The following is a 25,015-nucleotide window of genomic DNA, read 5'->3' as shown; positions in this document are numbered from 1 at the left end:
AAATGTTTAAATTTATTACAAGTGTTGCTTGATTCTTCACTGAAAACATCACAGTTTGTGCTCAGCTCATGTTCGGTCGCTGGCTGTCCGTCAACAAGGTTACAGCAGATATAAACGAGCAAAGACCTCAAAGGTAAATGAGACTCCAGCGATGCTGTATCCTAGGAGGAGGAGCATGAAGGATCCCTGTATGTGTGTGAGGGTGAGGGACGTGACGCTTCGGCCAGTCCTTGTCCCCTGCCGTTCTTGCTGCTGCTGCTGCTGGGCCAGGTGTTCCCGCTGCCTCCTGCTACTCTGTCGACGAGCCTTAGCCATCTGATCGCCGCTCCATTTTTCGTACAATCCTGCCTGACGAAAGGGGAAACAAGTTGTCTTTACTTTTCTCCCCATCTATTCAGCAGATGAGCGATATCTCTCTTTACAGCAAAGTGACCAAGTTAGAACATATTGCACGTTCCGTCATCCCTCCTCTCTCTCACTTACACACACACACACACACACACACACACACACACACACACACACACACACACACACACACACACACACACACACACACACACACACACACACACACACCACACACACACACACACACACACACACACACACACACACACACACACACCTCACTCCTGCTTTTCACCTCTGCTAGCGGCACTCCTGCTGTCAATCTTTCCCTCATGTTCCTTTCATGCATCAGTACTAGGAAATGTTGTGTCATTTAGTTCCACAACTACTCTTATACCTTCACTTCTTTCTTAGATTTTTATCTAATTTTTCTTGCGTATTGGAAAATCTCTTCGGGGAAAAAATGAGAAAAAATGTCCTGCACTTTACTGATACCTGCGAACCAGCAAATTTGTATGTTAATAGTTTTTATGAAGCATTGGTAGATTATCTGAGTTTATCTTTGTCAATGATGTCTCATCCTCCACTATTTAGTTCTTACTGCATATGTGATTCTAATCATCAGACAAGAATGACATTCTTCCTTCACTTATTCATCTAAATTTCATGTCATTTTACGGATCCCAATTCTCTGTACACTTCAGGGAACTCTTGTGTCAGCTACGCTAACAAAGAAGCGTCCACACAAGAGAAACTTTCGCTCGCCTTCAAACTTCCTAGTGGTCATCAATTCACTGCTGTTGCTCACGGTATTTGGTGTGTCACCTGGTGTGACTTAACTGAAACGCTGATTGTATACCTGAGTACAACATGCCTGACTACAGCTTCGCCTTCAGATTGGTCATTCAGCTTTCCACCATGTACCTCTCCATCTCTCCCTACTGTTATACAGACCTTTCTTCGCCTCCAGTACCTTCCCACACACCAAACAGTATTACCATAATTCAGAATTTTATCCCATGCCCTCAGTCATATTCTCTCAGTTTAGTGTCAGTAGAATATCCACAAAAATCTTCATCTCACAGCACCTTTAACAAACTTCCTTCGGGGTAAATCTCCAGTCAAGTGAATCAGAATACGTGAAATGTGTCTGGCGTCAGTGATGAAAACCCGTACCTACCTCCACCCGAACTCACTCAGGTTCATCCACATGTCACGTATAGCATCAGCATGGAAGGATCTACTGCTTAAGACTCGAAATTGGACATTGATGACTTCGTCTTTAAGCTGACGTAAGCAGTGCAGTGACCCTATATACAAGCAGTTACATAATAGGAATGAGAGAAAAGGTTCCACCCATATGAAAAGACAGACATCTAGAGATGAAGAGAATAGATTGATGACTATTCTTGAAAACGGAAGGAGAGACAAGAATATGTACATCTCCCTTAAGATACAGTTCGATATGCTCTCCTAAAACTAGTCACATTGAGGAACCCACCTCTATTACGGCCATGATGCAGCGATCTAGCTGGGGACGGTAGGGGGCGTCGTGGGGAATGGGCCAGGCGGACAGGCCCGGCAGGATGTGCTGGCGGCCTACGTACAAGTCTGTGCTGCCGTCTGGCCGGGTGAAGTTCTCGGCGATGATGTGTTCCATGTAGCGGCGGCCCTCTACCACCGCCTGGCTGGGAGCCACAAAATGGACGCAATGAGGTCGTGCCACAAAGCGTAATTCAGCTGGTGTCTGTTCTTGTAGACCAGACTGTTCACGAACATGGTAGTCACGCCCTTTTCTAACTTCAGAATCACAGACAGTAGACTAACTTTTATCATAAGAGTGGAAAGAATATTTTCATTGATCTATTTACAACTACTTAAGGACAAACTCTACAAGATCCCGCAGCTCAAGTCTCCGCTACTTCCAGTAGCAGTAAAATGAAGACTCCTTTGAAGTGGAGAGTTCTTTGATGAGAGTGAACTCCTAGTAATACAGCCTCGCCAAAGTTTCTCTTCACTGCCGGCGTAACCTTGCTATGTATGAACGGGACTTGGCGACCAGAACATACCTACGTCATCACCTACTGCTATCGTTCGGAGAGTGATGGACGCTACAGTTAGCACATCTCGCTGTGTCACTCAGGCACTTCCCACTTCTGGCTTGATTTGTTTCGTTTTACATAAGAGACAATTCTGACTCTTGCTAGTACAGATGATTGTATGACTCCAGGATATGCTTCTTCTAGAAGCAGTGAAAAGTTTTTATCGAGGATGTAAGGAAGTGTAGGAAGAGAGAAAAATGATTGGTTCTCAGTGAATGTCGGTTTGCAGCAGGGGTGTGTGATGTCTCCATGGTTGTTTAATATGTTTATGGATGGTGTTGTTAGGGAGGTGAATGCAAGAGTTTTGGAGAGAGCGGCAAGTATACAGTATGTTGTGGATGAGAGAGCTTGGGAAGTGAGTCAGTTGTTATTTGCTGATGATACAGCGCTGGTGGCTGATTCGGGTGAAACTGCAGAAGCTGGTGACTGAGTTTGGTAAAGTGTGTGAAAGAAAAAAGCTGAGAGTAAATGTGAATAAGAGCATGGTTATTAGGTACAGTAGGATTGAGGGAAAAGTCAATTGGGAGGTAAGTTTGAATGGAGAAAAACTGGAGGAAGTGAAGTGTTTTAGATATCTGGGAGTGGATTTGGCAGCGGGTGGAACCACGGAAGCGGAAGTGAATCATAGGGTGGGGGAGCGGGCGAAAGTTCTGGGAGCGAGGAAAAATGTGTGGAAGTCGAGAACATTATCTCGGAAAGCAAAAATGGGTATGTTTGAAGAAATAGTGGTTCCAACAATGTTACTTAGTTGCAAGGCGTGGGCTATAGATAGAGTTGTCCACACACAGCACATATACATATCTATACATCTCAACGTATACATATATATATATACACTCACAGACATATACATCTATACATATGTACATAATTCATACTGTCTGCCCTTATTCATTCCCGTCGCCACCCCGACACACATGAAATGAACACCCCCTCCCCCCGCATGTGCGCGAGGTAGCGATAGGAAAAGGCAACTAAGGACACATTCGTTCACACTCAGTCTCTAGCTGCCATGTATAATGCACCGAAACTACAGCCCCCTTTCCACACCCAGGCCCCACAAAACTTTCCATGGTTTACCCCAGACGCTTCACATAACCTGGTTCAATCCATTGACAGCAAGTCGACCCCGGTATACCACATCGTTCCAATTCACTCTATTCCTTGCACGTCCTTCACCCTCCTGCATGTTCAGGCCTCGATCACTCAAAATCTTTTTAACTCCATCTTTCCACCTCCAATGTGGTCTCCCACTTCTCGTTCCCTCAACCTCTGACACTTATATCCTCTTCGTCAATCTTTCCTCTCTCATTCTCTCCATGTGACGGAACCATTTAAAAACACCCTCTTCTGCTCTCTCAACCACACTCTTTTTATCACCACACATCTCTCTTTCCCTTTCATTACTTATTCGATCAAGCCACCTCACACCACATATTGTCCTCAAACATCTCATTTCTTGCACATCCACCCTCCTCTGCACAACTATGAGGAGGGTGGATGCGCTGGAAATGAGATGTCTGAGGACAATATGTGGTGTGAGGTGGTTTGATCGAATAAGTAATGAAAGGGTAAGAGAGATGTGTGGTAATAAAAAGAGTGTGGTTGACAGAGCAAAGGGTGTTTTGAAATGGTTTGGTCATATGGAGAGAATAAGTGAGGAAAGATTGACAAATGTATATATATATATATAGAGAGAGAGAGAGAGAGAGAGAGAGAGAGAGAGAGAGAGAGAGAGAGAGAGAGAGAGAGAGAGAGAGAGAGAGAGAGAGAGAGAGAGAGAGAGAGAGCAGAAGAGGGTGTTTTGAAATGGTTTGGGCAAGTGGAGAGAACGAGTGAGGAAAGATTGACCAAGAGGATATATGTGTCGGAGGTGGAGGGAACGAGGAGAAGTGGGAGACCAAATTGGAGGTGGAAAGATGGAGTGAAAAAGATTTTGATTGATCGGGGCCTGAACGTGCAGGAGGGTGAAAGGCGGGCAAGGAATAGAGTGAATTGGATCAATGTGGTATACCGGGTTGACGTGCTGTCAGTGGATTGAATCAGGGCATGTGAAGCGTCTGGGGTAAACCATGGAAAGTTGTGTGGGGCCTGGATGTGGAAAGGGAGCTGTGGTTTCGGGCATTATTGCATGACAGCTAGAGACTGAGTGTGAACGAATGGGGCCTTTGTTGTCTTCTCCTAGCGCTACCTCGCACACATGAGGTGGGAGGGGGATGGTATTCCATGTGTGGCGAGGTGGCGATGGGAATGAATAAAGGCAGACAGTGTCAATTGTGTGCATGGGTATATATGTATGTGTCTGTGTGTGTATATATATGTGTACATTGAGATGTATAGGTATGTATATTTGCGTGTGTGGACGTGTATATATATACATGTGTATGGGGGTGGGTTGAACCATTTCTTTCGTCTGTTTCCTTGCGCTACCTTGCAAACACGGGAGACAGCGACAAAGCAAAATGAATAAATATATGAATATATATATATATATATATATATATATATATATATATATATATATATATATATATATATTATTATTTTATTTTTTTTATTATACCTTGTCGCTGTCTCCCGCGTTTGCGAGGTAGCGCAAGGAAACAGACGAAAGAAATGGCCCAACCTCCCCCCCCATACACATGTATATACATACGTCCACACACGCAAATATACATACCTACACAGCTTTCCATGGTTTACCCCAGACGCTTCACATGCCTTGATTCAATCCACTGACAGCACGTCAACCCCGGTATACCACATCGCTCCAATTCACTCTATTCCTTGCCCTCCTTTCACCCTCCTGCATGTTCAGGCCCCGATCACACAAAATCTTTTTCAATCCATCTTTCCACCTCCAATTTGGTCTCCCTCTTCTCCTCGTTCCCTCCACCTCCGACACATATATCCTCTTGGTCAATCTTTCCTCACTCATTCTCTCCATGTGCCCAAACCACTTCAAAACACCCTCTTCTGCTCTTTCAACCACGCTCTTTTTATTTCCACACATCTCTCTTACCCTTACGTTACTCACTCGATCACACCACCTCACACCACACATTGTCCTCAAACATCTCATTTCCAGCACATCCATCCTCCTGCGCACAACTCTATCCATAGCCCACGCCTCGCAACCATATAACATTGTTGGAACCACTATTCCTTCAAACATACCCATTTTTGCTTTCCGAGATAATGTTCTCGACTTCCACACATTCTTCAAGGCTCCCAGAATTTTCGCCCCCTCCCCCACCCTATGATCCACTTCCGCTTCCATGTTTCCATCCGCTGCCAGATCCACTCCCAGATATCTAAAACACTTCACTTCCTCCAGTTTTTCTCCATTCAAACTCACCTCCCAATTGACTTGACCCTCAACCCTACTGTACCTAATAACCTTGCTCTTATTCACATTTACTCTTAACTTTCTTCTTCCACACACTTTACCAAACTCAGTCACCAGCTTCTGCAGTTTCTCACATGAATCAGCCACCAGCGCTGTATCATCAGCGAAGAACAACTGACTCACTTCCCAAGCTCTCTCATCCCCAACAGACTTCATACTTGCCCCTCTTTCCAAAACTCTTGCATTTACCTCCCTAACAACCCAATCCACAAACAAATTAAACAACCATGGAGACATCACACACCCCTGCCGCAAACCTACATTCACTGAGAACCAATCACTTTCCTCTCTTCCTACACGTACACATGCCTTACATCCTCGATAAAAACTTTTCACTGCTTCTAACAACTTTCCTCCTACACCATATATTCTTAATACCTTCCACAGAGCATCTCTATCAACTCTATCATATGCCTTCTCCAGATCCATAAATGCTACATACAAATCCATTTGCTTTTCTAAGTATTTCTCACATACATTCTTCAAAGCAAACACCTGATCCACACATCCTCTACCACTTCTGAAACCACACTGCTCTTCCCCAATCTAATGCTCTGTACATGCCTTCACCCTCTCAATCAATACCCTCCCATATAATTTACCAGGAATACTCAACAAACTTATACCTCTGTAATTTGAGCACTCACTCTTATCCCCTTTGCCTTTGTACAATGGCACTATGCACGCATTCCGCCAATCCTCAGGCACCTCACCATGAGTCATACATACATTAAATAACCTTACCAACCAGTCAACAATACAGTCACCCCCTTTTTTAATAAATTCCACTGCAATACCATCCAAACCTGCTGCCTTGCCGGCTTTCATCTTCCGCAAAGCTTTCACTACCTCTTCTCTGTTTAACAAATCATTTTCCCTAACCCTCTCACTTTGCACACCACCTCGACCAAAACACCCTATATCTGCCACTCTATCATCAAACACATTCAACAAACCTTCAAAATACTCACTCCATCTCCTTCTCATATCACCACTACTTGTTATCACCTCCCCATTTGCGCCCTTCACTGAAGTTCCCATTTGCTCCCTTGTCTTACGCACTTTATTTACCTCCTTCCAGAACATCTTTTTATTCTCCCTAAAATTTAATGATACTCTCTCACCCCAACTCTCATTTGCCCTTTTTTTCACCTCTTGCACCTTTCTCTTGACCTCCTGTCTCTTTCTTTTATACATCTCCCACTCAATTGCATTTTTTCCCTGCAAAAATCGTCCAAATGCCTCTTTCTTCTCTTTCACTAATACTCTTACTTCTTCATCCCACCACTCACTACCCTTTCTAATCAACCCACCTCCCACTCTTCTCATGCCACAAGCATCTTTTACGCAATCCATCACTGATTCCCTAAATACATCCCATTCCTCCCCCACTCCCCTTACTTCCATTGCTCTCACCTTTTTCCATTCTGTACTCAGTCTCCCCTGGTACTTCCTCACACAGGTCTCCTTCCCAAGCTCACTTACTCTCACCACCCTCTTCACCCCAACATTCACTCTTCTTTTCCGAAAACCCATACAAATCTTCACCTTAGCCTCCACAAGATAATGATCAGACATCCCTCCAGTTGCACCTCTCAGCACATTAACATCCAAAAGTCTCTCTTTCGCACGCCTGTCAATTAACACGTAATCCAATAATGCTCTCTGGCCATCTCTCCTACTTACATAAGTATACTTATGTATATCGCGCTTTTTAAACCAGGTATTCCCAATCATCAGTCCTTTTTCAGCACATAAATCTACAAGCTCTTCACCATTTCCATTTACAACACTGAACACCCCATGTATACCAATTATTCCCTCAACTGCCACATTACTCACCTTTGCATTCAAATCACCCATCACTATAACCCGGTCTCGTGCATCAAAACCACTAACACACTCATTCAGCTGCTCCCAAAACACTTGCCTCTCATGATCTTTCTTCTCATGCCCGGTGCATATGCACCAATAATCACCCACCTCTCTCCATCAACTTTCAGTTTTACCCATATTAATCGAGAATTTACTTTCTTACATTCTATCACATACTCCCACAACTCCTGTTTCAGGAGTATTGCTACTCCTTCCCTTGCTCTTGTCCTCTCACTAACCCCTGACTTTACTCCCCAGACATTCCCAAACCACTCTTCCCCTTTACCCTTGAGCTTCGTTTCACTCAGAGCCAAAACATCCAGGTTCCTTTCCTCAAACATACTACCTATCTCTCCTTTTTTCACATCTTGGTTACATCCACACACATTTAGACACCCCACTCTGAGCCTTCGAGGAGGATGAGCACTCCCCGCGTGACTCCTTCTGTTTCCCATTTTAGAAAGTTAATACAAGGAGGGGAGGATTTCTGGCCCCCCGCTCCCGTCCCCTCTAGTCGCTTTCTACGACACGCGAGGAATACGTGGGAAGTATTCTTTCACCCCTATCCCCAGGGATAATATACATATATATATACATATACACATACACACACATACACATACATACGCACATATACACACACACACACACACACACACACACACACACACACATACATATATATATATACATATGAAAAATGTAAGAAACAATTTAGAAAACTGAAACTTCTAGCTTGAAATGAATGAAAAAATGAATGTCACATAATGGTTCAACCTCTGGCTATGGAAAAAGGAAATGTATAATTTATTTACACAAACGTCAATAGCAGTTCTCATCCATTTAACCACTGTATCAATAAGCTTCAATGTCTATGCTACATTTTTCTCCAATTTCACTATTTTCTTGTCAAAACACCATGTATGAAAACTATCACTCCAGTAACACAACTATAAACATTTACTTCCCCTTTAAAAAGAAGTTCTGGGGAAGTCTGTCTCGATACACTGCGGGAAACTCTACCACCTGGCGAGGTTTGTGTTGCAATGGTTCCCGATTCACAAACGTAGTAGCATCACTGGTGGGCCAAGGTAGTTCCGTTGGCGAAGAGGCGCTCAAAGCTGATCTGTCCGTGGTTGTTAGTAGACGCATCTCCTTGTGTAATATATATATATATATTGGGGTGAAGAGGGTCGTGAGAGAAAGTGAGCCTGGGAAGGAGACTTGTGTGAGGGAGTACCAGGAGAGACTGAGTACAGAATGGAAAAAGGTGAGAACAAAGGAGGTAATGGGAGTGGGGGAGGAATGGGATGTATTTAGGGAAGCAGTGATAGCTTGCGCAAAAGATGCTTGTAGCATGAGAAGCGTGGGAGGTGGGTTGATTAGAAAGGGTAGTGAGTGGTGGGATGAAGAAGTAAGAGTATTAGTGAAAGAGAAGAGAGAGGCATTTGGACGATTTTTGCAGGAAAAAAATGCAAATGACTGGGAGATGTATAAAAGAAAGAGACAGGAGGTCAAGAGAAAGGTGCAAGAGGTGAAAAAGAGGGCAAATGAGAGTTGGGGTGAGAGAGTATCATTAAATTTTAGGGAGAATAAAAAGATGTTCTGGAAGGAGGTAAATAAAGTGCGTAAGACAAGGGAGCAAATGGGAACTTCAGTGTAGGGGCTAATGTGAAGGTGATAACAAGTAGTGGTGATGTGAGAAGGAGATGGAGTGAGTATTTTGAAGGTTTGTTGAATGTGTTTGATGATAGAGTGGCAGATATAGGGCGTTTTGGTGGAGGTGGTGTGCAAAGTGAGAGGGTTAGGGAAAATGATTTGGTAAACAGAGAAGAGGTAGTAAAAGCGTTGCGTAAGATGAAAGCCGGCAAGGCAGCAAGTTTGGATGGTATTGCAGTGGAATTTATCAAAAAAGGGGGTGACTGTATTGTTAACTGGTTGTAAGGTTTTCTAATGTATGCATGATTCATGGTGAGGTGCCTGAGAATTGGCGGAATGCTTGTATAGTGCCATTGCACAAAGGCAAAGGGGATAAGAGTGAGTGTTCAAATTACAGAGGTATAAGTTTGTTGAGTATTCCTGGGAAATTATATGGGAGGGTATTGATTGAGAGGGTGAAGGCATGTACAGAGCATCAGATTGGGGAAGAGCAGTGTGGTTTCAGAAGTGGTAGAGGATGTGTGCATCAGGTGTTTCTTTGAAGAATGTATGTGAGAAATACTCAGAAAAGCAAATGGATTTGTATGTAGCATTTATGGATCTGGAGAAGACATATGATAGAGTTGATAGAGATGCTCTGTGGAAGGTATTAAGAATATATGGTGTGGGAGGCAAGTTGTTAGAAGCAATGAAAAGTTTTTATCGAGGATGTAAGGCATGTGTACGTGTAGGAAGAGAGGAAAGTGATTGGTTCTCAGTGAATGTAGGTTTGCGGCAGGGGTGTGTGATGTCTCCATGGTTGTTTAATTTGTTTATGGATGGGGTTGTTAGGGAGGTGAATGCAAGAGTTTTGGAAAGAGGGGCAAGTATGCAGTCTATTGTGGGTGAGAGAGCTTGGGAAGTAAGTCAGTTGTTGTTCGCTGATGATACAGCGCTGGTGGCTGATTCATGTGAGAAACTGCAGAGGCTGGTGACTGAGTCTGGTAAAGTGTGTGAAAGAAGGAAGTTAAGAGTAACTGTGAATAAGAGCAAGGTTATTAGGTACAGTAGGGTTGAGGGTCTAGTCAATTGGGAGGTAAGTTTGAATGGAGAAAAACTGGAGGAAGTAAAGTGTTTTAGATATCTGGGAGTGGATCTGTTAGCGGATGGAACCATGGAAGCGGAAGTAAATCATAGGGTGGGGGAGAGGGCGAAAATCATGGGAGCCTTGAAGAATGTGTGGAAGTCGAAAACATTATCTCCGAAAGCAAAAATGGTTATGTTTGAAGGAATAGTGGTTCCAACAATGTTGTATGGTTGCGAGGCGTGGGCTATGGATAGAGTTGTGCGCAAGAGGGTGGATGTGCTGGAAATGAGATGTTTGAGGACAATATGTGGTGTGAGGTGGTTTGATCGAGTAAGTAATGTAAGGGTAAGAGAGATGTGTGGAAGTAAAAAGAGCGTGGTTGAGAGAGCAGAAGAGGGTGTTTTGAAATGGTTTGGGCACATGGAGAGAATGAGTGAGGAAAGATTGACCAAGATGATATATGTGTCGGAGGTGGAGGGAACGAGGAGAAGTGGGAGACCAAATTGGAGGTGGAAAGATGGAGTGAAAAAGATTTTGAGTGACCGGCCCTGAACATGCAGGAGGGTGAAAGGAGGGCAAGGAATAGAGTGAATTGGATCGATGTGGTATACCGGGGTCGACGTGCTGTCAATGGATTGAATCAGGGCATGTGAAGCGTCTGGGGTAAACCATGGAAAGTTGTGTGGGGCCTGGATGTGGAAAGGGAGCTGTGGTTTCGGGCATTATTACATGACAGCTGGAGATTGTGAGCGAATGGGACCTTTGTTGTCTTTTCCTGGCGCTGCCTCGCGCACATAAGGGGGGAGGGGGATCTTATTCCGTGTGTGGCGGGGTGGCGATGGGGGTGAGTAGGGGCAGACTGTGTGAACTGTGTGCATGTGTGTATATGTGTGTGTCTGTTTGTGTATATATGTGTGTACGCTGGGATGTGTGGGTGTGTATGTTTGCGTGTATGGCCGTGTGTGTGTGTGCTTGTGTGTGTGGGTGGGTTGGGCCATTTCTTTCGTCTCTTTCCTTGCGCTACCTCGCAGGCGCGGGAGACAGCGACAAAGCAAAATAATAATAATAATAATATATATATATATATATATATATATATATATATATATATATATATATATATATATATATATATATATATATATATATATTTATTTATACATATATATATCTGTGTGTGTGTGTGTGTGTGTGTAATATCTTAAGATTAGCTTGAGAACATTAGTTTGACTACGTCTCCATACAGTCACGTTACAGCATGTTCTCAATGCCTGATAATTAACGTATCTAGCATAGTTCTGCATATAAATATTGCACTAATATAATGATAAACAGTTTACGACGGAATTTCACAATATAAACGAATGAACGGCTCGCAACTCACTTATGATCCAAGGCTTGCTGAAGACCCTCTAGAACACTGGGCCCGATCAACAGCAGCTGACTAAATTTCTGAAACACTTCATACTCGGAGTTGCCGAAGAAAACTTTGAACGCAGCTCCATACGGTCCCCACGTTGCTCTGGAAAATAACAAAATCTCGAAGTTGATGAAGCACAAACCTTGTAGTTTTTGGATTAATGCAGATGTTGCATAACTTAAATGTCTCTTATTGCCAAAGAAACAGTCTCAAACTTATTCCATCAGAACAAAATTAGACGAAGAAGTATAATTCTCCACAACAATAACTTATCAGACCTTGATACCAACAGGTCATATGCATGAGTAAGACTTTCTTCACTGAGTAATCATTCCGGCAGAGTCATCACAACAAGAGATGTAGGTCAATATATCACCTAAGAACAAAGTGAAGACCACACCAGTAAGACATCTCTAAAGATGGATCAGGCAGTTATCAGCTGAGTGTTTGTGCCTCAGTGTATTGATGGTCAGAGACACAAAACTACTTTCTTATCTTTACGTGATTGTTTTCTATCCAAGTGTTGAACATTTGAGTTAGTAACTTTCATTTCTGTGCATGACTGTACTGAGATGGGTGTAATGTGGATGGTAAAAACGTTAATGTTATCGATATAGTTCTTGAATCGTGTGGGCTTATCATCTAACACCAGATATTCTTGTTTGTTGACCACTGGAAATGATCAGTGATCTACTATTTGGAACTTGCAGTGCTCTCTACAGAAACGGAAAATACATAGCCTTTCTTCTACGGGAGAACGATAATTTGCAGCCGCTTAGAAATGTCTTTACCTGTCGATCACTTCAACCAGGTGTTCGACAGTCTCTGGTCGAGGAGGGTACTTGGGCAGCGTGAGGTGGGCGGTGAGGTTGCCGCGGTAGACCGCCCCGATGATGAAGGCGAACACCAGCCAGGCCGCCACCAGCAGGCGGCTGGAACTGGTGGTGGGCAGCCGTCGTGGCAGGTTCTGCCCCAGCAGCATCCCTGCCATGTCCTGCACCACCGACCCCGCCCCTAGCCTGCTGCCTCCGTCTCTCCTTTGCCCTACACGGATGACCTGAGACACACTAGTACTTGTAGAGGGTTATTATCAAAGTTATTGGACGTAAACTATGCTCAAAAAAGTCTTTTTCATGAATATGAAGTACAGTTTTCTTTCTTTGAAACAGACAACACTCTAGATACCCTTCCTGCAGGCAGTATAATAAGCTGGGGCATTTGAAACAAATCTTGGACATCAATGGGCATTACTGCTAACGTAAACACTAGTTACAGCCGAAGTGATCCAGCATTTAGCGAGTAACATTACATTGTTAGAAATTCCAGATACCATATCAATACCATAAGCCTAGATATATCCTGCTGGTAATCATTCATGAGCAGTTTTCGTGATATCAGGAGATAAAGTCTTCAGTAAGGATAAAATGTATAAAGTACAGCAGGTGGCATGTCGTACTGTGTCAATGCGACTTAAATGGAAAGGGAAGATCACGGCGGAGCTGGGCACTTCCTGCTACCCTTCTTAACCCTCTACACTCTGAACTGGGGTCATCATGGAACCCAGATTTCAGTTTTTAAACGTTATCACTTTAGATTATTCGACTAATGGGTGACATTTTCAGTTGTTGTTTGAGTACTTACCTTTGCTCTGTGATTCGTGACCTCGCAGTTTTGACAATTATCTGTGTAATGATATGAATCAAAATCTCTAGGGACTTACTTAACCCGATGTCAGTTCTATGCGTAGGAAACTGTTAAACTTGAAATAATCGCCAAGAACATTAATATTTGTCCTTAAGCATTTTGCACTCAACGCCATAGATCATGAACTATTAGAAGACCTTTTGAAGAGTCCAATTTCTCTTAGAATATTATTTCGTTTGTGTTTGTATTTCACACATGTTCTTCCTATTTAATGTTTTGTATTTTTTTAAAAGAATTTTTAAAGAGTTCAGTTGTTCCTCAATGAACTGTCTTTTAATTAGTGATTTGCTGACCTTTCAAGCGGAGAATACTTTCCTTGATACATCATACATTCATTTTCAAATCACAAAACTGACTCTTAAGTTAGAAATTTCCTGTAGGGTATAACAAAAGGAAAATGGATCAGATTCTTTCTGAGTTCGTTTCAGTCAAAAATTAGCATAAAAACTTTGTCCAGAAGAGAACTAAAGATCTGGAAAAAGTAATCAAACACTCAACATGAGTTCCGGACCGTCACAATCACCTTCCAACACATTTGACATTTTCATTTCTAGATCCTCCCACTCGGCATACACCATTTCTGCACCTTCAGGGACAGCCAACCACATTCTTATTTCTGCTACATGTGATTGGTTACACCCATCCTCTTCCCCAGCCATACTGAGATGCTATGTTCTGGCACACTAAGCGCGCTCAGGGAGTACCCCGGTGTTACTTTTATACCAGCTTTCCTTGGGACCGCCCAGTACTACTACACCGCTGGCAGTAATGCCTCACTTTGTGCTGACCGTAGAGTGGAGGTTATCCTGGATATAGGATACAGTCCTCTCTCTCTCTCTCTCTCTCTCTCTCTCTCTCTCTCTCTCTCTCTCTCTCTCTCTCTCTCTCTCTCTCTCTCTCTCTCTCTCTCTCTCTCTCTCTCCCTGATCTGTGAATGCTATTCATATGGAACTATCTTACAAACACGGATATATTGAGTCGCCTGAATTCTTTAAAACGATTATAATACATGAAAAAGGTTTGAGTTATCATACCATAATGAGGACTGCGGGTACACAGAGCAGGAGGGTGAGGACAGATCCCCACACCAGGTCGGTCAGCGGGTAGTAGAGGCTCTGCCAGCGGGGCGACAGGCTAGGCTTTCTCATGCTGAAGGCCAAAATGGCGTACTCGTAGGCGTAGGTCATGTCAAACCTCTCCAGACGTTGTGGTAGCACCATGTGATATACAGCTGCCATGAGGGATTTCCTCTCCTCTACCAGTTTCACTACCTATGGAGGAGACAGAGAGAGACAAAGCTTGACACATGCGAGAAAAATGAAAGACCGAGTTTAATCCTATATGATCATAAAGTAAAACGGTGCAAAACGTCGTATCATGTTTTGGGATAACGAATCCTCATGTCGTGTGGACAAGACAAAAAACGCATCATAAAGACAAGTAGCTGGTATTAATCCACAAGGAACTGACCAATGCACAATGCGTGTAGTCAAGGACAAAAAAAAAATCCTAATTGGTCCAGATGAGTAAAAATTGAGAGGATAGAATGGACAATGTAATGAAATGGATATAATATTCATTTTCTAGGAAGGTTGCCAGAGATATGTTGGTTACTTGCTGGAAATCATGGGAAAAAACGAAGTCCGGTAACTCCCGAGTATTTTCTAGCGCAGTACATCTTCAGCTCATGTTCCCCTGAAGATGTAATACACGAAAGTGCACTCGGGACTTAATGTGTTTCAATTTTCCTCATGGTTGTCAGCAGATACTTAGATCACACGCATCACTCTGATGTATATACATTATGTTGATGAGTGTCAAACGAAGCTGAGTGGCAAAGGAGCTCTGGAGAGGGATGGAGTGAGAGATAATAAACCGAGGTATGTGAAGGATGTTGTGGGTCAAGCAATGAGAAGTGTAGGACCTTTGATACAAGACCAATGGTTCAAAAAGTTTATGAAAGTAGACCTATGAACCACTCGGTGGATTACTAGACAAGTGAAGTCACAAAATTTGATATAGTTGTGCATTTTAGGTCAACACTATGGAAGAGGAGGAGAGAGGCTACTGAAAATTGATTGGTAGAAGGCAGAGTGGGTGAGGTATGATAGCATGGTTGGGGGCAGCTTGGTAAGAGGTAGAGCGAGTAAGGCAATGATTGCTTAGAGGTTACAGAAGATAACATTGGCATCAAGAGGATGTTTAGACTATGAATGGCTGGGCTTAAAAGATTTTTGATCTATAATTCCACACAAGAGATGACACATAAACATAAACGGTACGAGTACAGGGAAAGTAAAGAGAAACGCTACTAGTGTGCTTTGGTCAGATGGTTTTTCCCACATCAAATTATGGTGATGATATTACACTAAATACTTGGAACGAATCGGAGGAGGAAAGACACATACAAGAACAGAGAAGCTAGCTAACAAAAACGGAAGAATTGATTTATAAGAGAAATTGAATGCTGTCGAAACTAAAGTGTTGTGAAAATGAAGAGACACTGAAGTGCTATGAAGGTCAGTGAAGAATGTTACCACAAACTGTCAAACTTATTTAGGAAATAGAAGGTTAGCGAGACAGGCTCAGCCTGATAAAAGGAATATGTAGAAGAAAGATGATACATGGGAGAGAGAATCTGAAACTAAAATAGGTGATTGATATGAAGGATATGAAGGATGCTTCAATGAACGGTTAAAGGCTGCTGAGAATGAAGGGGAGTCCCAGCGTATTTTGAGGGCAATGAACATTGAAATATCTGCTTCACGTAAAAAAAAAAAAAAAAAGTTTCTTAGGTCAGGATGGTAGACCACTGATGAGGAGGGTAATGAGAGACGTAATGAGAGCATTGCACAGAAGTTATCCAAGATGGTGATGGTGGCGATATACGTATCAGTCCCTTAAGATTCGTCTTTGTATGAGAGCAGAGTAGGTAGGGGAGACGATATATAGAGGAGCGTATATCTAACAAATCATCAGATACGAAAGGGCGTATGGAGGACGAGCTAGCGACTCACCTCAGCCCAGGAGGTTGTTGGAAGTACATAAAAGGTAAAGTTGAGGGCGCTGGCCACAGAGTGCAGCAGTTCGCCGTCTGTGCCGGAGTAGCTCCTAACGGTGGTGCCGTCAGCGGCCTGCTGATCCTCCTCCACCCAGTGCGGTGGGAACGGCAGCGCCGTCACCGGTACCATCGCTCCCTGGAAACTGAGGAAGCATAAGACTGTAGTTACCTGCAGACAGCCTGCATCATGGGTCAGGTTCTCGTACGAGTTTCTGATATCATCCGCGATCACAGACAACCTACTAAGGACCCAGTGGTCTGTTGCTACTTGAAGTCTTTTGTATTTCTTTACATTCCTTTGTAAAGGCGAAGAATTCTCACCAAGACCAGCCCTTTGCACTCACTTATTGATTATCCTTCACAGTTTCTGGAATGATAACAGACGCTGGGATTGCTTTGTGTTTAACGGAACTGCAGCTGTACTGAAGAGCATTTTAATGAGTATCTCCTGCGGAACGTTAGAGCATCGCATTACGATATAATACTGAAGCTTGAAGTGTTACATCATCATAGATATAAGTAAATCTCAACCACGTTCCACATTCTGGGAGTTTCATAAGTGGATGTATCTGTACAGAAAGAAGAGTATGGTTTACATATCCACTATTGTTCAACTGGCATTCCTACATGTGATATCATCAATAAGAGAAACAAAAACTATATAGTTTGCTTTTGTTCATGTAGTGTCTTGCATTACATATCTTCCAACAACACAACATTGATATATGGATTTTTGTTCGATTTACGCCCGAAATTTGACATTGACAATATCATCAGGAAAATAGTCTCTACAAAGTAGTCAACACGTTCTGTTTTATTCAATGGAATGTTAATAAAGCAAGAACAGAAAAAAGAAAGAATTAGCAATCTATCTAAAGTCGGAGACGAATACTGCCTAACCATTATCCATGAACATTGTTCACATATTCCCTGGGCCTCGTATGATGCGACTGATAAGTGTGGGGGGACTGCTGCCCTTTCACGTATATTCAGGATCAATATACAAAACTGAGGCAGACTGCAGGAAGCTGAGAACATAGAATATCAGACTTAAACGCCAATAACTGATAAAAGGATGTGGGTAACACAAGTGCTTGAGACTTTACTGGAGAGCAAACCTGCTAGGAACAGTTTATTTGCATATCATAACAAATGAACTGATGTGTTTGATCAATACTTTCTGATCTTAAAAGCAGTGAATTAGTCGTGCATTTCAGGCTCAGTCCTTGCACCAAGCTTGTGTTAGATAACATCATACTAAAATGATTAATGAGGTTGCCGAATGACATAGGGAGAGACGTGACCAAATGTTCTTTATAGTACATAGCGAGGATGATAAGACCTGTGGAACGAGTGTAAAGTGAGGAATAATGTGACCAAATGCCTCCCCTTGGATTTGGCATGGATGTTTGATGGACAGAGGCAGGAAGAAAACAGATAGGTAGGTGACCAGATGCGACCATACCTTGTCCAAGCAGCGTGGCGAGAATAGCATCACCTTGCGTACTTACTCGTCGAACTTCTCCGGGAACAGCTGGTGTTGAATGAGCATGTGAAGACCGCCAGCTGGTGTCCAGGAGGCAATCCGCACCACCTGTGCTCCGGCCTGACTGTATGGCAGGTGGCTGTACGTGCTGACCCTGTATATGACAAGGGGTATCACTGCATGTTGCAGTACAACAGAGGGCGCACATAACAACTCTGCTGTTGTAAAGCAGGTGGTGCACATAATAAGCCTGTTGTTGTACTTCAGGTGTAAGAATGATTCTGTTGCTGTACAACTGTTGTACATGATAATTCTGCACGAACAGGAAATGGAAGAATAATCTGAACAATTTTAAGACTCAGATGAATATGGCTATACACTAAACTACACATGACAAGGGATATACTGCCCATTTTACAGCGTAGACGTGACATTCATGTCCAAAGTAAGGGAGAGACAGTCTCCATATCCAAACAATATAATACATCTGTCTTCCTTTCGTATGATGTGGAAAAACTTTAACGCAACTTCATCTACATAAACCGCCAACAGTTGTGATATACGGGAGCAATGTTGTGTTTGTGGGTATCTCTACTTCGCTACACCCAACGGTCGTCCATGCAATATACAGGGCATGGTCAAGCTTGCTCTGTGTCAGTTTAGAGCACTACAACAGTTCACATCGCTACCATTCAATGGCTTTGTGTTCAATCTTTTCCGTCAAGTTTCAAATAAGATTCACCATTATAGATAATTCACACTCATCACAGGGACGAGTTTATCTTTGGATGGTTTCTAAATTCCGCAAGTATAACATCTAATATCAGCAAGAGTTTTACTGGCAAGAGTTAAACGTAAGTGAGTTACACAAACACATCATCAGATGCCAGATTTTTGTAAAAGAAGGTAAGCGTCACAGTGATTTGATAGAACTGGACAATATTGGTGCATTAACCATCTATCGTATGAAGTTAATAAAAAGATAACAATTTTTAGCTGATTCACAATGATACATGCTACTAAGCGAAAGCCTCTAGGCCAACCTACGTTAGAGCAACCGTGCATCATGCCGTATGATGTGTCAAACTGAAACGACCTGAAAGCGCATCAGTTTCAGGTCCAGAGTTAACTGTTGTATATAGCTATTTTTCTTCCCTAATTTCCATATTGTTTAAAACTGTTATCATTACAAATGGTGACAGATATACAGGACTCGAAAATGATTCAGTTTCAATCTTTTTCCTTAATAAATGTATCGGAAAAGCGTATTGGCAGGTGGCATACTGTATACTAGACACTCCAGTTACCGGCAGATGTCGAATGATACAGCTTTTCCAGTACACAAACCAATATGGTGAGAGGAAAGTATTGTTTTCATGGGTCTATCCACTTCACCACATCTTTGCCGTCCGTCTGTCTGTATATTGCTTGAGTTTCGTTGACGTATTCGCACTGTACATGGAGGGAGGTGTGCACTCATGAGTCTACGTTTACGCAATTATGTGCGTGCATATAATTGTATATAAGTAAGTCTGTATTTGTGTGACTTTATATGTGTGTGTGTGTGTGTGTGTGTGTGTGTGTGTGTGTGTGTGTGTGTGTGTGTGTGTATGTGTGTTACTGAGGAGTACATTGTGGTTTTGCGATTACTATTTCTGTGTTATGAGAAGAGAGTTTTACACTTTCATATCTGACTTAGTTTATCAACCTTATCTTCTGCACATACATACACACCCTATCTTACACCAGGTGCCTATAGATCGACCAGACATAAAAGATAGGATGATCAACAGGGTTGGCTGTGAACCGTCCCCCTCGTCCGGGATTCGAACCTCAGCCCGTTGGAGTGGTAGGTTGAACGTGAACCACTGCATTCCGGAAGCACGTGTATAATTATTCATCTTAACAATACAGGGAGGGAGTTCTGCACTCGTGAAGCCCCATCACTTGCACTTTCTCTACTGTTATGAGACTTCTGAAATATTTTGAATATTCTCAGCCTTTACGACTTTGTCCATTCATCCACTGTCCTAACACAACATAAGTACCTTTTTACATACATACTAACAAGTTTCTTTATGATCTCTTTCATACCTCCTCCCTGATGGCTCTGTCTTCTTATTTTCCATGAACTGTTTACTGTCGACGTCATCCAACTGTTTAGAAATTTGAGGGATTTTACTCTAGTCATCACTTAATTTTTTTTGTTCCATTGTAAATGAATTGTCTTGATTCTAGCTAGAGGGAAAGTTGAACCTGATGGAGCCGCTGACAGATTTTAGAAACTGAGGGACTATTTCTTAAACGGGGGGGAGGAGGGAAGGTTAGTGCCATGAGCAACAGATAGAAAGTTGGGAAAATATAGAAAAGTTGGCGACGTAACAGTTCTCCGGCTGACCCATGTCGTTAGTACATGAGGTGTGTCATCTGAGTTAATAAAGGTAGTGACATATGTGTATATTACCTAATGTCTGATGACGTGATCTCCAGGTTGAGGAAGATGGTATTCATCATGGAGAAGGTCCAATGGGCGGGCAGGAGGGCGTGGAGCTGTGGGAGGGTGAGACTGGTGACCACCAGCAGCCTGGTGGCCCACACAAGGAGGCGGCCCTTGAGGGAGGACTCGGCGAACGCGGTGAGGAAGGCCGGGTCGTGGCTCATCACCACCACACTCACGCACCACGACCCCAGCCGCACCTGAACACAGACCAGGCCAGTTAAGATAAGAACGCTATAACTTCATCATCCTATGAGATCTACCTACTCGCTCCAGCACTTACGTGACAATTATCTGTCGCCTTCAGCTGTAATATGAAAGTGAACTCCCTCAGCACGAACGCCTGCCTGTTCCCCTAACCATCCACCTAAAAGTGACCTCTCCTCATCATCTGTTCTGTGAGAGTAACCTGACAACCTCACATTTCATGAGAGTTTAACACAGCCAGTACAGCTATGATGCACTAGTGACCCACCAGCCTTACAAGTAATGTAAGTCCCGTGAGAGGGACCTGTGTGGCCCAGCGCAAATGTGAGAGTGACGCACCTGCCTAGCTTGGTCGACCAGGTGGTAGAGCAGCGCCTGCGTCACGTTACCGTCCTGACCGTCCACCCTCACCTCCATCACCGTCACCCCCCGGGGAGAGGACCTCTCATCATCCAGATCCTGAAACCGTTTGCTCTGTGGTCAACAGACATGTAATAACCTCTGGGAAAACGTTGATAACAAGCGAGTCATAAGTTTCAGTTGCCCTTTGTATAAATCTAGCACTATCGCAGCTTCAGTTAACCCACTTAACAATAATGATAACGATAACTAGCGATGATGTAGCCTCATCCATGCCGTTACCGTGTAGAAATCTCATATTCTGAAAATAAGTAACCTCAGATTTTCGTGAAAAAAAAAAATGGTTTCTTTGCGTTTCGATGTGGCAAAGAACGCCATTACATTCAGCTTCCACCTTTATCAATAAGTAGCAGGTTTTGTGAGGCAAAGGAGAATACGCTCACTCAGTCAGTACATTGCAGTAACTAAAGTAGCATTATCAAAAACACATACTTTAGCGGTCAACTATGGACGAATAACCGTTCACACAGTCTGGTCTTAAGCCAACCCACTAGTAGTGCAATGTGGCTGGTCCACACTGTAGACTTTCATGATGAAAAGGACTATGTCAGAGTTTCCAGTAGAGGTTAGCCAGTCCTCACCGATGCCAGGGTTTGAGTGAAATATGAAGGGGTAAAATATGAAAAGGAAAGAGAAAAGGAGAAGTTTTTACGATTAATTTGATACCGTTGAGACACTTGACAGTATATAACAACAGATAGTTGGCTAGTGACACCATGCTGGACTTCATCCATCACGTTGATGATATTTGCCAGAATATCTCACCTGCTCTCCCTATATAAGTAAGTATACTGCTCCAACGTGATATCTAAGAACAAACAAAAGATAGATGCCATGAAACTAATGGTCTAAAACATTCAAATGCTACAAAAACATCATGAAATAATTCTCATAAAAGCATATGGCACTCACAAGGCTATACAAAATCACAAACCATCTGAACCCTTCATACCAGCATACGATGCCCCAACGTGAATCAAATTTGCATCACGTACAGACATCAGTGTAGACAAACGTGCATTATGTAAAACCTTGATATTCATAGAGAAAGCACAACGCATGGACACTAACAACACAAACCTAAAGGGCACCTGATGCTCTATGATAACACACACACCTGACGTACATACCAGATGTTATGCCAGGAAACCCTAACTATTATCATATGCTACACAGGAGCAGGCAATACCTGAAAACCGTATGGGAGGATATCACACTGAGACGCTACATGAAGACATTCAGCATCTATATATGAAAGCAGCTGTACATGTACGCTGCATGAAAGCAGGCAGCAGCTAGATAGAGGTATATGTCACCTTGAGGATGGGGAAGGTTTGGGTGGCACCGTCTGTGATAAAGATGAAGGAGCAGACAGAATCAGAAGTTACTTCCAGCACGTCGCCCACCGCTCTACTTTTGTCTGCCTCCACATCTCTGACACCTGAGGATCGAAGTTTATTTACCATCAGACATGAAGAACAGTCATTGACTACGGGATAAAACTGTCAATGAGTTGATGATTCAAAGTCACAGGGAAACTGCTTCACTGTATATACTATGTTGTTTTGCACGGAATGCCATGATCATAATGTCCAGTCAGGATCACCCATATTCTGATCACTACAACTGCATTGTTGGAATTCCTTCGTTTTAGTTGCTTATTGTACTTCCTACAAAGTATGTCACAAGAGCGATGGCAGAGGCCATTACGTTCTGAATGCAAGGTACAAAAGGACAGCGTAAACCTGGCTGCAACATTGATGGTCAGGGATCGATTCTTGGGTACAGTGGTACAGTGGTGCAGTGGTACAGAAGTAATTAGTTATACTAGATAGCTGTGATTTACACGGTTGATATATATATATATATATATATATATATATATATATATATATATATATATATATATATATATATATATATATATATATACATATATATATATTTTTATACTATTCGCCATTTCCCGCGTTAGCAAGGTAGCGTTAAGAACAGAGGACTGGACCTTTGAGGGAACATCCTCACCTGGCCCCTTCTGTGTTCCTTCTTTTGGAAAATTGAAAAAAAAAAACTGAGAGGGGAGGATTTCCAGCCCCCCGCTCCCTTCCCTTGTAGTCGCCTTCTACGACACGCAGGGAATACGTGGGAAGTATTCTCTCTCCCCTATCCCCAGGGATAATATATATATATATATATATATATATATATATATATATATATATATATATATATATATATATATATATATATATATATATATATGTATATATTTTATACTAATCGCCATTTCCCGCATTGGCGAGGTAGCGTTAAGAACAGAGGATGAGGACTGGGCCTTTGAGGGAATATCCTCACCTGTCCCCTTTCTCTGTTTCTTCTTTTGGAAAAAAAAAAAAGAGAGGGGAGGATTTCCAGCCTCCCGCTCCCTCCCCTTTTAGTCGCCTTCCACGAAACGCAGGGAATGCGTGGGAAGTATTCTTTCTCCCCTATCCCCAGGGATAATATATATATATATATATATATATATATATATATATATATATATATATATATTTTATATATATATATATAATTTTTTTTTTTTTTTTTTTCGCTGTGTCCCGCGTTTGCGAGGTAGCGCAAGGAAACAGACGAAAGAAATGGCCCAACCCACCCCCATACACATGTATATACATACGTCCACACACGCAAATATACATACCTACACAGCTTTCCATGGTTTACCCCAGACGCTTCACATGCCTTGATTCAATCCACTGACAGCACGTCAACCCCGGTATACCACATCGCTCCAATTCACTCTATTCCTTGCCCTCCTTTCACCCTCCTGCATGTTCAGGCCCCGATCACACAAAATCTTTTTCACTCCATCTTTCCACCTCCAATTTGGTCTCCCTCTTCTCCTCGTTCCCTCCACCTCCGACACATATATCCTCTTGGTCAATCTTTCCTCACTCATTCTCTCCATGTGCCCAAACCATTTCAAAACACCCTCTTCTGCTCTCTCAACCACATTCTTTTTATTTCCACACATCTCTCTTACCCTTACGTTACTTACTCGATCAAACCACCTCACACCACACATTGTCCTCAAACATCTCATTTCCAGCACATCCATCCTCCTGCGCACAACTCTATCCATAGCCCACGCCTCGCAACCATACAACATTGTTGGAACCACTATTCCTTCAAACATACCCATTTTTGCTTTCCGAGATAATGTTCTCTACTTCCACACATTCTTCAAGGCTCCCAGAATTTTCGCCCTCTCCCCCACCCTATGATCCACTTCCGCTTCTATGGTTCCATCCGCTGCCAGATCCACTCCCAGATATCTAAAACACTTCACTTCCTCCAGTTTTTCTCCATTCAAACTCACCTCCCAATTGACTTGACCCTCAACCCTACTGTACCTAATAACCTTGCTCTTATTCACATTTACTCTTAACTTTCTTCTTTCACACACTTTACCAAACTCAGTCACCAGCTTCTGCAGTTTCTCACATGAATCAGCCACCAGCGCTGTATCATCAGCGAACAACAACTGACTCACTTCCAAAGCTCTCTCATCCCCAACAGACTTCATACTTGCCCCTCTTTCCAAAACTCTTGCATTCACCTCCCTAACAACCCCATCCATAAACAAATTAAACAACCATGGAGACATCACACACCCCAGCCGCAAACCTACATTCACTGAGAACCAATCACTTTCCTCTCTTCCTACACGTACACATGCCTTACATCCTCGATAAAAA

At 42.8% G+C, this 25,015-nt stretch overlaps 1 protein-coding gene across 1 annotated transcript; it reads right to left on the bottom strand.

The window, feature by feature from the left end:
• Positions 1-22,702, bottom strand: LOC139754188 (ionotropic receptor 93a-like). Its single transcript, XM_071671399.1, has 10 exons — positions 22,574-22,702; positions 21,177-21,296; positions 20,598-20,830; positions 18,159-18,287; positions 16,604-16,790; positions 14,621-14,857; positions 12,674-12,939; positions 11,847-11,984; positions 1,853-2,039; positions 1-348 (listed from the first exon to the last, which is right to left on the bottom strand). The coding sequence occupies exons 2-10, from the start codon at positions 21,252-21,254 to the stop codon at positions 100-102; spliced, it is 1,704 nt and encodes a 567-aa protein (XP_071527500.1). The 5' UTR covers positions 21,255-21,296; positions 22,574-22,702; the 3' UTR covers positions 1-99.
• Positions 22,703-25,015: the final 2,313 nt, after the last annotated feature.

The sequence above is a fragment of the Panulirus ornatus genome, chromosome 16, assembly GCF_036320965.1.
Source record: "Panulirus ornatus isolate Po-2019 chromosome 16, ASM3632096v1, whole genome shotgun sequence".
Taxonomy (NCBI): Eukaryota; Metazoa; Arthropoda; class Malacostraca; order Decapoda; family Palinuridae; genus Panulirus; species Panulirus ornatus.
Note: the sequence above shows the minus strand (reverse complement) of the source record. Positions and strands in the feature narration are given on the sequence as shown.